Source organism: Leptodactylus fuscus, chromosome 2 (assembly GCF_031893055.1).
Source record: "Leptodactylus fuscus isolate aLepFus1 chromosome 2, aLepFus1.hap2, whole genome shotgun sequence".
In the NCBI taxonomy this organism is placed as follows: domain Eukaryota; kingdom Metazoa; phylum Chordata; class Amphibia; order Anura; family Leptodactylidae; genus Leptodactylus; species Leptodactylus fuscus.
Window position 1 is genome coordinate 98,594,040 of NC_134266.1, and position 13,793 is coordinate 98,607,832.

At 41.8% G+C, this 13,793-nt stretch overlaps 1 protein-coding gene across 1 annotated transcript; it reads right to left on the minus strand.

The window, feature by feature from the left end:
• Positions 1-1,966: 1,966 nt before the first annotated feature.
• On the minus strand, positions 1,967-5,993 carry LOC142193703 (triggering receptor expressed on myeloid cells 2-like). Its single transcript, XM_075262694.1, has 4 exons — positions 5,886-5,993; positions 5,070-5,475; positions 3,320-3,433; positions 1,967-2,837 (listed from the first exon to the last, which is right to left on the minus strand). The coding sequence occupies exons 1-4, from the start codon at positions 5,944-5,946 to the stop codon at positions 2,669-2,671; spliced, it is 750 nt and encodes a 249-aa protein (XP_075118795.1). The 5' UTR covers positions 5,947-5,993; the 3' UTR covers positions 1,967-2,668.
• Between the last annotated feature and the right edge of the window lie 7,800 nt (positions 5,994-13,793).

The window sequence follows — 13,793 nt, forward strand, 5'->3', positions numbered from 1 at the left end:
ATACCCTTCCCCCAGTATATGTTAGGCTTCTACCTATTGTATTATTGCAATAGTTAGCTGCTGATAATTTTTACTAATCTGTCAATGCTCCTGTGCAGATTGGCCTCCGCTGCCACCTCCAGAATGCCAGGATCCTGGGTGAAGCCTAAAATCATCACCCACTACTAATTGCAACAACAACAACAACAACAAAAAAAATAATGCTACCCTCAGTTTATTCCATGGGGCGCTACCTGCAGCCATTGCCTCAGGTCGCCTCTTTGAAGACGCGCCCTCGTTAGACTGTGTAAACTTAGGCAGACAAAAAATTTGTCAGATTTATCACAGTGGCTGAGGCTGGATGTCTCATTATATTGTCCAGCAGGGGCATAACTAAGAAAGCTTGGACCCCATAGCAAACTTTTTATTGCCTTGCCCCCTTTCCTGGCACCCACACATTATAATGCCCCGTGAAAATCACAGCATGTCAATTATACTTGCGGAAAAACTGGTGTTTTCCTTATAGATTCAATAGAAGCAGAAAGTCCGCAGAGGAAAACTGCAAAATCACAATAAAAACATTGTGGAAAAAAACGCAATGAGTTTCCACTGTGTTTTTTTTCTGCGCGTCACTATGTAGGGCCATAGCCTAAATGAGACATGCATTGTTCACAGTGTTACATAATGGTCTGAAAAAGGATTCCTAATTTTCCAAAACAAATGAAGCACAAGAGCTAGCATACATTTGGTTGGTAGCCAAGTTATCTACATTGCCCTTTTCTACTACTTTTCAGAAATCTTCTGCATTGTCAGGATGAAAAAACAATAGAAAACATTCCTTTTACCATTTTATTATTTTGGATGGGACCTCAAACAGATATCTAAGTAATTGTCCTTTGCACCTTCTAAACACTATCGGCTCTGTATATAAAACAGAATCTTAGTCATTTTACAGATCATTTACCTTAATTAAAAACATTCAGATGTTATAGACATAACCATGAATAACTGTGCAATACCAATATCGGACTATTCAAATATATTCTAGTTATAGAGGACAGAACAGAATACAAGTGGTAAAACTTCCAAACTTTTCTTTCATTTTTTTAAGTTTTATAGGATAAAAATCATGAAAGCTTTATTCATCCTGTTTGTTAGTTTTTTGCAATTTAGGATAAAGTCCTGTCTATAATAGTTTATCTTCTGCTGAAAAAATAAATGGCCTGAACAATGGCCTGAACCATGTGAAAGGAGGGCAAGTAACTCCCAGAATTGTAAGATAGCAGCAGGGGAATGCAATAGTAACATATAAAAGGTTTTGGTTTAGAATATATGGTGCAATACAATCTGACATACGGTGGCTGTTTTGGTGCTGGATAAATGTATTTAGGGGACTTCGGGTGACACAATGTAAAGTTTGTTCCACCTGCAATAACATCACTGGAGAAATGTGTTTTGTGAGCACCAGAGATGTATCTGATCAGAACAATAGACTCATTTCTTGGTAAGTATTAGGCCATTGCCACATATTGGCAAAAAAAAAAAAAAAAAGAAAAAAAAAGAAGGGAAAATTCAGCAGAAAAGCTGTGAAAAAAACAAGACTGTTTTTTCTGCTGCATCTTGGTTGCTTTTCTGCTGCATGCTTTTCTGCATTGAGATTTACCTGCATTTTGCTACATGTGGCCTTGGACTTATGTGTGTTTTGTTTTTTTATGACCCAGTGGCAAAAAAAGTTACCACAGCTAGGGTTGGGACATTAAACCCAAGGCCGGTGCCATCACCCCACAAACCCAGGCAGGTGTCAGGGCCCAGAGTGCCTGGGGGTTCTACTTGGGCTCCACCAATACAGACGGAAGCACTCATTTCACTAACAGAGCCAAATGGTAAGGGTAGATTTCGCCTTCACTTACTGTACCTCTCATAAATCCTCACACACCCTCTTCTGATGACAGGATTCCCAGGACAGGGAAGGGGTAGGATTCTCAGCAATAAGTATAAGTGAAATCTGCCCTTACTGCTCTATCTCCATATAGCAAGCAATGCATAAGGGGCACTGTACCTTATGCGGAATTAGAAGATGTTCTATAAGGACTTAAGGAGCCACTGTACTATGAGGGGACATTATATGGGGGAATAAAGGGCATTGTATGGGAGCATCAGGAACCATAAGGGGATAAACAGGTCCTGGATGGAGGCATAAAGGGCCATTATATTGGGGGCATTAGGTGGTATTGTACTGTAAGGGAGCATTATATGGAGTATAAGGGACCACTGGCTTTATGGGACGTAAGGAGGACATTATCCTGTAGTGGTGTAAGGGGGACACAATACTTTATGTTGCATAAGGGGCCATTATACGTGTGGGGTCACGTCAATTACAGCTTCAAATCTCACTCACAGTTTTCAATCTTTACAATACAAAGGTCAAAAGTCATTGCATTCCAGAACATCACTGTGGCAAAAACTACCCAATTTTATAGGTTTTTTTCTTTTGTGCTTTTTAGAGGAAAACATTGTGTTGTGTTGTAAAGGGGCCCACTGAAGCTCTATTGCCAAATGCTCCACAGAAACCTAGAGCAGGCCCTGACTAAACCATCAGTCAATAAGAACATGCTCGTAGTTTAATGCCCCTAATCCCATGACAGGACCCCTTTAAGATTAAAAATGAAGCAAAATAATTGTGAATCAGTTATTGCCGCCCATGTGCTTGGTTTAGATGTCCCGTGTGAACATAATTAATATACTGTGGATAGTCATCATAATCCTCTCTGTCATTGGGGACGGAATGATCAGTAACCGAGTCTCCAGGGAATACAACCATAGAATACGGTTCGTGGTCCTCACTGGTCGAGTAGAGGCTGAAAGAGAGTTGAGAAACTGTTACATGAATATTCAGTATATTTATAGCTAATAAAATGGTTAAAAACACCTACTTATAGAAATCATCATAACTAAGAGTAAATATAAAACTATACCGTCAACAAAAAAGTAATACAATTTAAAACATTCTCCTATTTTAGATTTTTTATGTATTGTGCACTTCTAATTTATTTTATTATTGTTCTATGCGCATCTGCAAACTTGAGATATCTATTCTAATTGCTGTGCACAGTCATGCCTCTTAGTGTCGTAATACTTTTATTAGTTTCTATATGATTTAGTTAAGATTGGTGGTCAGATTATGTAATTTAGTGGTGTTTCTGGTTGTATAAACCGAAGTATTTTTCTAACCATAATGATAACTTTTTAAACCCATCATGGAGATATACAGTATCGATGTGTTATATACCGGTAATCTGGATATTAGAATTCAATCCGGCAATATTCAAGAATTTCTTACCTTTCATGTTTTTTCCACCAGATGTAGATGAGTCCCAGCACAAGTAACTTGCATGAGATGAGACTGCTTCCAATTATAACCAACAGCATAGGGATTTGTGTTTCAGATGGTGACCTTTGTAATAATAGAATACATATAATTAAGTCAACTGTGTATAATATTATGGAAATATTAACATGTACCTGCAATTCTAAAACAACTTTTCATAAATGTATAATACACATGAGTATAAGGATAATTGCATTATATTTTATGTAAGAAATACGTTTCCATATCTATTTATCATGCTTTTTACATATTAGTTTTAGAGAGGGAGGAACAAGAGGAGTGCTGGAAAAAGCACATTGTAAGCGCAAGTCACACAGGGTTTTTTGGTCAGGATTTTGAGGCGTATCCGCCTCAAAATCCTGACCAAAAAGACGGCTCCCATTTAAATCAATGGGAGCAGGTCAGTTCTTTTTTCCTGAGACATGCTCATTCTCATGCACTGCACTGGCATCCAGTCGCAGCTACCCGTATTTTGGTCCAGAACCTGAGTCCGGACCAAAAAACCCTGTGTGCATTTACCCTAACAGTCTGTGCCCATTGTTGTGCTCTCCTAGCTAACATAGAGGTTGGTTTGTCTCTGGTTCACTTTATGCGGTTCCTGACTCTCCATGCTGCTGTGTTTTTCCTTCTGTTGCTGCACTTGGTCCAGCTCATAAGCTGGGCAAACCCTTCCTCAATGTAACCTGAATGCCTATTGAGATTATATAAATCAAAAAGGGAGGAAAAGGCAGTGGAAAACAATAATGAAAACATTGAAGTAAAATATAACTTTAATGGCGTCTAACATTAAAATGATAAAAAGGCTAATTATTAAAAATGTATAATACAAGAACCAAGAAGGATGAATATCCACCAATGACTGTGAGGTCCCCTAATCCACACTCTGAACAGATTTTATATTTATACTCCACCATGCCCAGGTATTGATATGTTATAACTTTGTCAAAATTGTCAACATTTATAGTGCGTAGGTATACCTTCCCCTAGTTCATGAACCAAGGTAATACATATCACCACTAAAGTATAATGTCAACATTAATTTCTGCAGACAGCCAAAAGCTAGACATGAATTGTATTATCCTTGTATGGGCTATCTACACCACACCCAAGTATTGATGTGTAATGAGTTGTGCACAAATAAGAAGGGCTTCAAATCTATTCATACTATGCAGTTAGATGCTGCAATTTTTACTGACAGTTAAACTTAATAGTCAACATGTATAGTGTGTAAGTATACCTTCCCATAGGTCATTAGCCAGAGTAATATATATCTCCAGCTCAAAGAATGGCAATTATAGTTATTATTCACTGACCTTTCAATATAACCTAACTCAGGAAACTCTTACATCACTGCTATGTATCCAAAGAAGATGCTACTACCATACAGATTATTATTATTATTATTATTATTATTATTATTATTATTATTATTATTCATTTTATACATAGCACCAACATATTCCGCAGCACTGTACAGATTGAGGCAATACATCAATTAACCCTTTCTCATCCCTCCATAAAGTTTTGTCTGTGAGCTTAATTCTGTGATCTCCATGTAAAAAGCCGTGGAGTGAATGAAAGGGAGAGAAGTCTCATAAGTGGAGTAGGAAACAGATTTCCTAAATAAGATATATTACATAGTTTCTTATATTCACTTGTTCATTTAAGCTTTAAACCTAAAAGGAATGCAAAGTAATCTTACCCAGATATGCTGTATTGTGTATTTTCAAGTTCTGAAACATTTCCTTCCAGCTGGTCTTCAAGAACTTCTATTTGGATCCTTTGTAGGGTGCTAACATCACCAAATGTGACTGTGCTGCACTGGTACACCCCAGCATCAGATTTCTGTAGATTTGTCATATTGACTGTGATTATACCCTTATAATGATTGTCTGATATTAAGGCGCTGACATTTGCTTTTTTAAACGTGGACCAATATGGCTGAGCACCAACAATAAGCTGACAAAAGCCCAAATCATCTTCTTTACACCATATCTTCTTCTTCCAACGATCTGCACGTTGCTGATACGGACAAACAACATTAAGTGTTTCTCCTAGTTGTACTGAATATACAGTAATATCCTTTTCCAGACAACAGCCTGATATACCTGGTGAAAGATAAACACTATTTCAATCAAACAATATGGAGATTATCTGATCTGTGCAACTGACCATTTTTTTAGAGAGATGAAATAAAATAAAATATTCTTACATAGGGATATCATATTACTTAAAAAGGAAAAGCAGGAAAATAACTTGCAGATAAAATAGGTCTTTCATAATAATTGTTGAATTGAACTAATGTCTTATCAAGTTACTCAAAAGCATATTAATGGCGTATAGCCAGTGAGCTATATGTAAAGCATAAAGACGGAATAATTTACAATAGTTTTGGTATGTTAGAATAGTTTCTTTCTACTGTGATCATACTACTCACAATCTACAAGTGAAAACTCAATCTGCAAACATTCTATCTAACAATAACAATGCATCTAGGATTCATAAGAAGGGCTCTTACCCAGTAAAAGTATGGCAGCCGTGACTGGTAAGTATTTGTCCTGCATTCCTGCAACGTACATTGAAACAAACCTACAAGATCCTCTTCCTTTAAACAATGAAGTTGCAAACACAAATTGTGCCGTCTTTCTACCAAGGATTGTGAAACTGATTCAGCTGGAGGTATTTTTATCCATACTTGCATACATAAGCCATGTGTGGTGAGGTACCATCGTCCTAATGTACAACAAGAATATGTGGCAATTTCCTGAGTTCCAATTTTTATTAAAGTTACAGTAACATATATAGTAATACTGTCAGGCTGTCAATGACATAAGTCCATTTTTCTCGTGCAATGTTTTTTTTTCAACTAAATAAAATCATCACTAGAAAGTTCTTTGTTCTGTTCCTTCATTTATTTGTACATTTTTGTTATGTCTCCCCGTAGAGGTCTTTTTTCTAAACTGAATAACCCCAAGTTTGTGAATCTATCATTGTACTCCAATCCACCAATATTCTTGGCACCCCTTCTTTACACTCTCTTTGGTTCAATTATGTCTTTCTTGTATATTGGGTCCAAAAACTGCACAAAATAGTCTACGTGCGGCTGTACCAGTTGTCACGATTGTGTCTATGCCCAAGCAACCGAATACTGAATGCAGCGTGCACCTCTATGGAAAAGAGGTAGGAAGTAGAGATGAGCGAGTAGTATTCGATCGAGTAGGTATTCTATTGAATACTATGGTATTCGAAATACTCGTACTCGATCGAATACTACTAGCTGTTTGAAGTTAAGATTCGATGCAGAACCAGCGGCTGGATTCTTCTCCCTGCGCAGCTTCCCCGCGTCATCTTCCGGCTCTGAATTCACTCTGCCAGGCATCGGGCCTGGGCAGAGCCGACTGCGCATGCCCGCTTGTAGTGCGGATATGCGCAGTCGTCTCTGCCCAGGCCCGATGCCTGGCAGAGTGAATTCAAGGCCGGAAGATGACGCGGGGAAGCTGCACAGGGAGAAGAATCCAGCCCGACCCTCACTCATGGACTTGGTAAGTAGAATTTGATTGAATGTTGCGTACCCCTGAAACGAGCATTTCCCCCCATAGACTATAATCGGGTTTGAAACCTGTTCGAACAGTCGAACAGTGTGCGGCTGTTCGAATCGGATTTCGAACCTCAAACATTTTAGTGTTCGCTCATCTCTAGTAGGAAGCTTTCCCTGGCACTACAACAGCTGACTAGGCCCTGACTGAAGGTGTTGGTTGGCTTTTCCCAAGCTAAGCTTGGTCCCGTCAACTTCTGGCTCTCTAAACACGAAGACCTATTGGATAGGTAGGGAGAGAGCTGAAAGAGGCTAGGGACTGGGGATACTAAAGGTGGTCACAACTAGTGAAGAACAGGTGCAGCTGCAAACAGAAACAACTAGGACGGGATGTACTGGGAAACAAGCACGCAGCACAACATAAACACACAACAGGAGTATGAGGGAAGGAACAGTGTCAGGCAACCAGAAAATGTAGGACAGGTGTTGAGTAGAAGTGTAGAGGGAAAAACAGACTCTTACACAAGGCAACACTCACACCGCTTCCAAATCAGTTCCTTAACTGTGCAACTTCCACAAGTAACTCCTCCTAACTGAGCCACGAATTCAGGTTGGTAACAACAAAAACCGGCAAAGACAGAAGCCAGCCCTCTGCCTTATATAGGCCCCGGGACAATCTGATAGGATGATGAGTATGACAAACACCTGAGGCTCAAATCAAAGAAATCTCAAGTGCACACTGAAGGCAGATACTCAATGCCCAACCTAATAGCTTAGTGGTAAGAAAGCCACAGAACACCGGGTCAAATCTCCAACCAAACCCGTCCAAAAAAAAAGACAAATTTTATTAAAGTACTCAGGTCCTGGCACCAGTGATTTGTATAGAGGCATAACTATGTTCTTATCATGAGAATCTAGACCTCTTTGATTTATCTCATAATTTTATTTGCTTTGGCAGCAGCAGCCTGGCACTGGTCACTAAAGGTAAGCTTGCTGTCCACTAAAATCCCCAAGTATTTTTCATTTGCAGACTTACTCAGTAATTTACTATTAATTACATAATAATTCATTTTATTTCGTCGACTAAAGTGCATAACCTTACATTTGTCTATATTATTGAGCGAACACTGTTCGATCGAATACACGAATACACGAGGCAAACGCAGTAAAAATTCGTATCCCCTCCCACCTTCCCTGGCGTGTTTTTTGCACCAATAACCGCGCAGGGGAGGTGGGACAGGAACTACGACAGATGCTACATCTGCCAGCTCTCCTACATCGGGCTGTGCGCTCAGCTCAACTACTCCGGAGTAGTTGAGCTGAGTGTGCAGTATCGGACACTACTACCTGGGAGATGAAGCAGAGCTGGGATTTTAAAGACGATCCTATTCACTACACAGCATGTAGTCCAAAAATTGTTTACATTTTTGGACCCCACGCTGTGTAGTGATTAACCCCCCTCCCCCCTCCGCTTACCTGCAGCTCCCTGTTCTTCTTGGTCCGGTCCGATCCTCTGTCTGGTCTTCAGAGCGCCCTGCCCCCCTCTCCCACGACTAGTATTATAGAGAAGGCAGGGCTTAGGAGAGTGTGGATGGGTACTGGGCAGGGAGACGTCTCCCCGCCCAGTACCCGCCCACACTCTCCTAAGCCCCACCCCTCTCCCAACTAGTATTATAGAGAAGGCGGGGCTTAGGAGAGTGTGGGCGGGTACTGGGTGGGGAGACGTCTCCCCACCCAGTACCCGCCTACACTCTCCTAAGCCCCACCTTCTCTATAATACTAGTCAGGGGAGAGGGGGGCAGGGCGCTCTGAAGACCGGACAGAGGACTAGACCGAACCAAGAAGAACGTCTCTCACAGGACGTCTGTGTATCAGCGTAGGCGGCGTGATGACACCGCCTACACTGATACGTAGATGTCTGAACCAGCGCAAGGACAGCGGCTGCTCTCCTTGCGCTGGTTGTGAGGGGGAAAAAAAACTGCCCGGGCTGCCACCCCCCTCCCCCCCGGACCGCCACCCGAAGCGGGCGCTTCACATCGCCTCATTAGAGGTGCGGCCCTGCCTGACCGTATGTGGGGTGGAAGGAAACCAAACATCAGGGACGAGCAGAACTGGTTCTTATATAAAAGCAGGTATTAAGGGGGAGACTTACAAGGTGGGTTCACAGAGGACAAAGACCAATCCAAAAAAAAACCAAACCCAGAGGATCAAATAAACCATTTGAAGATCGTTTTGAGAGTGGTCGCCATCTATGGGGTAGCAACTGATTCTGAAGACCTCTAATGTGGAGATTATTCCATCTGTTATGGTTTTCAATGTCGTCCACATGAGACTGAAGAGAAGGAATATGAGAATTGTGCAACTGGACTGTGTCCTGGAGTGAAACGGTTGTCTATAATGTCTTCGACACTGATTTCTCCAGGGTTTCAATTGATCACAAGGAAGAATGTTCAGACTGAAATTTGTTGATTTCCTGCTTGCATTCAGCCACTATGAATCTAGAATATTCTGCCATATCAGAGTGAGACAAAGTGGAACTTAACAACATCTGAATATCCATAATAGTTTTGGGACGAGAGAAACCAGAAGCAGGAATTTTGCCAGCGGTAGGTTCCTGGGTGGCAGGACAGAAGTTATCACCCAGTGAGTTTTTGGCAGCATTTAGAATGGAAGGAGGGGAAGGTTGAATCCTAAGGAGCTGCGGTATCCCCAAGGGCAGTGTGTCGAGTAGGGCCACTGAGACACTGAGGCCTTTACAGTCTTCAAAAAGGAAGATTCAAGCCCAAGGCTCTTAAAGAGACAGCCTGAGACAAGGAATACCAGCTGTCAGCACTTTGGACATTGTCCCAGGAGGAGCAGTGGAGTCCATTGATAGAAGTTGTTGTCCCAGCACCTACTACCCTTGTCAGGACTTCCCTGGAGTACACCCCCAGTATCTGCTGCTGGAGAAGGCTGAGGAGTGGAGATAGAGTTGGAGTGGACTATGGCACCAGAGCCTGAACATCACTGGACATCTCCCAAGACAAAGGCTGAGGGAGTTGAATACTGGGAAACTACATCTCTCATTTGAAAGCTGCAGCTGAGTAAAGTTCAAACCTGTTTCAACTGCACAACTTCCTTCCTAACTCGTTCCTGCAATTACCATCAGGGCCCTTCCAAACACCATCACACCGGTCTTAGAGTAGAGAGGTCCCCTCTCCTACTGGAAGTGCCCCAAGGGAAACTACTACCACCCCCGTTAGGTAGTACAGCAGGCCCCCATCATTGGTGTCCAGACTAGGACCAAAGCTAGGGAGAGTGATTGAGTGTACTCGGCCTAATTGATGGCACATCATCCGCCACTACTACTCCCATCCTCTGGTTCCATCCATCTGGGCTGCGGGACCTGTGAACTGAATATCATGTTCTGACAAGATGACGTCAGGTGTAGAGCTGGGGGGCCCCTGGCGGCAGAGGAAGTGGAGGAGGCCATGGGCAGGAACAGTGATCAGTGAGTTAAAGAAGCTATTACTGACTGGACTAATGAAGGCAATAAAAACCTTTTATATAAGAAGGGGGTGGGTGGGGCAGTAGCCCCCCTAAAGTAACAGGCTTCACTGTGGGATTCAATGGATTCCAAGTGGGCGATACGTATAGAGAATAAAGTTAACATGTCATTTATAGATTTCATAATGTCATTTTTTGTAAACCCCCACTCACCAGAAAGAATAATAAAAGTTTTTCAATGCATATTATGTAATTCAAAAAAGTTCCATTTTAAAACACAGCCTGTCCTGGCAAGCCATAATATGGCTAAGTCAATGGAAAAATAAAAAAGTTATGGCTCTCAGAAGACAGGGAATAAAAAAGGTTAAACAGCATACTTAAATGACCTGATTTATGCTAGGGGCTCATAGTGGTACTGGCACTTATTGCAGGAACAGTTTTAGATTTTAATAGGTCATTAGTATAGGGGTGGCATACGCTATTCATTACACCTGTATTACCCCACTTTACTTCTTTACTGTCTCCGCTTATTCTTGAACCATATATTGTGGACCGGGCGTACTAATCTTCAATACTGGTGAGTGACATGGTTTCATTTCCTGGAGGCCGCTGTGTCTCACATTTTTGGTTCTTTTGACATGTTCACCTATTGAAGCCTATGTATATGTATAATTATTTTGGTCGTTTATGTGTTTTTTATTGGCAGGTATTAAAGGTTATATTTTAATAATATATTTAATAAAATATATATTTAAATAATATATTTAATAAAATATTTTAATAATTATTCCATTTGGAATTTGGCACATTTTGGGAATAATTTTCATTACATTATATTGTATATGTTTTGGAATTTCCAAAACCTGTATAATCAAAGAAGTCATCTGAGAGAAAGAGATCCAAATCAACATGGAGACTCTCATTGTATGGTTCATTGGGTTTTTCCATAATCAAAACATTGTGTTTGTCACATTAAATTCTGAACCAGTTTGCTGCGGCATTTATGGAGACCACTGTAAGTACCAGTTCCACACGTGTCCAGATGGCTTCTGTACACTCTCAGTCTACTTCATGTTCTCTGCCAGTGCCACAGTTTCAAGAATCAGAAGTAAAAGCAGCAGCATCAGCAGTCAGCACAGTATTTAGAACATGATGAACCAGAATTATTTTATCTTTCAGTGCCAACCAGCCCCATAACAGGCATTTGAAACCTACCAGCTTCACCAGCAGGTAAAGTTATAGCTAAAGTGCACCTATAGTCCAGAAGATAACTGTGACCCCACCGAATTCTTGGCCAATAGGTTAGAGCAGTGGAAGGAGTTGGCCTAGTATGCCATGGGAGTTTTATGTTGTCAAGTGTCAAGAGTAATGGCCTGGGGGGTTTTCAGTGCTGTGAGTGGCATTGTAACACCTGTGTTACAAAGTGTTAATCTACATCTAACTTTACACTGCAAGCATGGAATAAAATTACTTTTGGCAAAACTAATCAGGCATAGCTTCATAAGTATTTTCACTCACTTTCCCTTCTTTTGAAATTCACTCTCTGTCCACATCTAAACTCCAAGTGGCTGTTATGTACTGACCCCTGGGCTCAGCCACTGCCTTTACTGACCACTTCCTTACTTGGCTTCTTTACTTATTCTCATCCGACATCTCCATTATCATCATGGGTGAATACTAGGGTTGAGCGATCGTGTTCGGAAAAGATCGGATTCCGATCAGCGATCGAGAAAATTTCACAATCACCATCGGAATTCCGAACACGATCTTTTTATGTGGGATCGAGATCGGTGATTTTTCCCACAATGCATTGCTTAGCCTTCACACTGAATATACGCTGTATATACAGTGTGAAGGCTACGCTGCAGTTCCATAGGAATGAATGGAAGCAGCCAACACACAACCTTAACCCCCTGCGTGCCGGCTGCCTCCATTCATTCAAATGGAAGGCTAAACTAAATCTCTAGCAGCTACTTACCTCTAGAGATGGCTGCTCCGGTGCCCTCCTTCTTCTTGCCTTGCTGCCCTGCCTCCCAGGTTAGTGTTTAAAGTGCTAGGTAGGCTGAGCTTGTGGCTTAGTGTGGGCGGGTACAGGGCGGGGAGACGTGATGTCTCCCCTCCCAGTACCCGCCCACACTCTCCTAACCCGCCCACACTCTCCTAACCTGGCAGGGAGGGGGCAGCGAAGAAAGAAAAGCAGCGTGGAGCAGCAGTGAGGCGAAGAATGAAGGCACGGGGAACAGGACTAGCCATCTCTGGAGGTAAGTGGACACCAGGGGGGACTAAGTAGCCAGAGGATTAAAAAAAATCCTCTGGCTACTTTAGTGATTCACTACACAGCGTGGATTCTAAGAATTAATAAAAAAATCCCATTGGGATCGGAATTGGGATTGAGATCGGGTTCGAATGAAAAATGATCGGAAATCGGATTTTAAAATCTATCCTGAAAAGTCAAGATCGGCTCAACCCTAGTGAATACAACATCCCCATTAAAATACGCGAATTAAACCCCTGTCACTTGCCTCTTTGTTCAGCCTCTCTCAGTGGTCATCTACAGAAAGACACAAAAAGGACACATGCTAGACTTCATTTCCACCTGACTATGTTCTGTAAATAACCTCTCAAACACTCCTGTACTTTTATCTGACCACAGCTTGTTTCAGCTGCCCCCCAACCCCCCAGTCCAGAAGTGAACCATAAACATTTAGACATTCACAAACTCTCTGACTCTCACTTTTACCACTCTCCAGCCCAATCCTCTATTCATGAAGCAGAAGTAGCTGTCACTTTCTGTAACATCACTGCTATTACTCTGTTCTTGAATGTGTAACCCCTTTCACCTGTGAATCAACAGGCACACCAATCTAACTAAACATTTTAGGAAAACTGCCAGGAGTGCCTAATGGTGATGGATCAAACAAGCAGTGTTGGTTTTTAAAGGGGTTTTCTGGTCCCAAATTAAATATTCATACTGATGACCTATCTACACACCCAGACCTTGCACAGATCATCTGTTCTAGCAGCCTCTGAGTGTAGAGGGCAGCGTGTGCAGCACCACATCTATTGTAGTAATAGGAGCGGAGCAGCAGCCCTGTCGAATGCGTAGAACTGTAGTGCCGCCCCTATTACTTGAATAGGAGTGGCACTGAACATACTGCTCACCCCTAGCACCTTCTGGCACCTGGAGGCTTCTGGAACACTTGACCTGTGTGCAGTCTGGGTGTCAGACCCCCCCTGCACTCACTTCTGCAAAACAGGACCATTTCATTACTCATATTTTCTCTATCCCACAATCCTATGAAATTATTTAACACCTTTAAATCTCACCTCTGTCCTCCCACTCCACTCATCTCACCTGTGAAGCTTCATACTTCAAAAGACAACATTAGAGACAGATCCAACCTA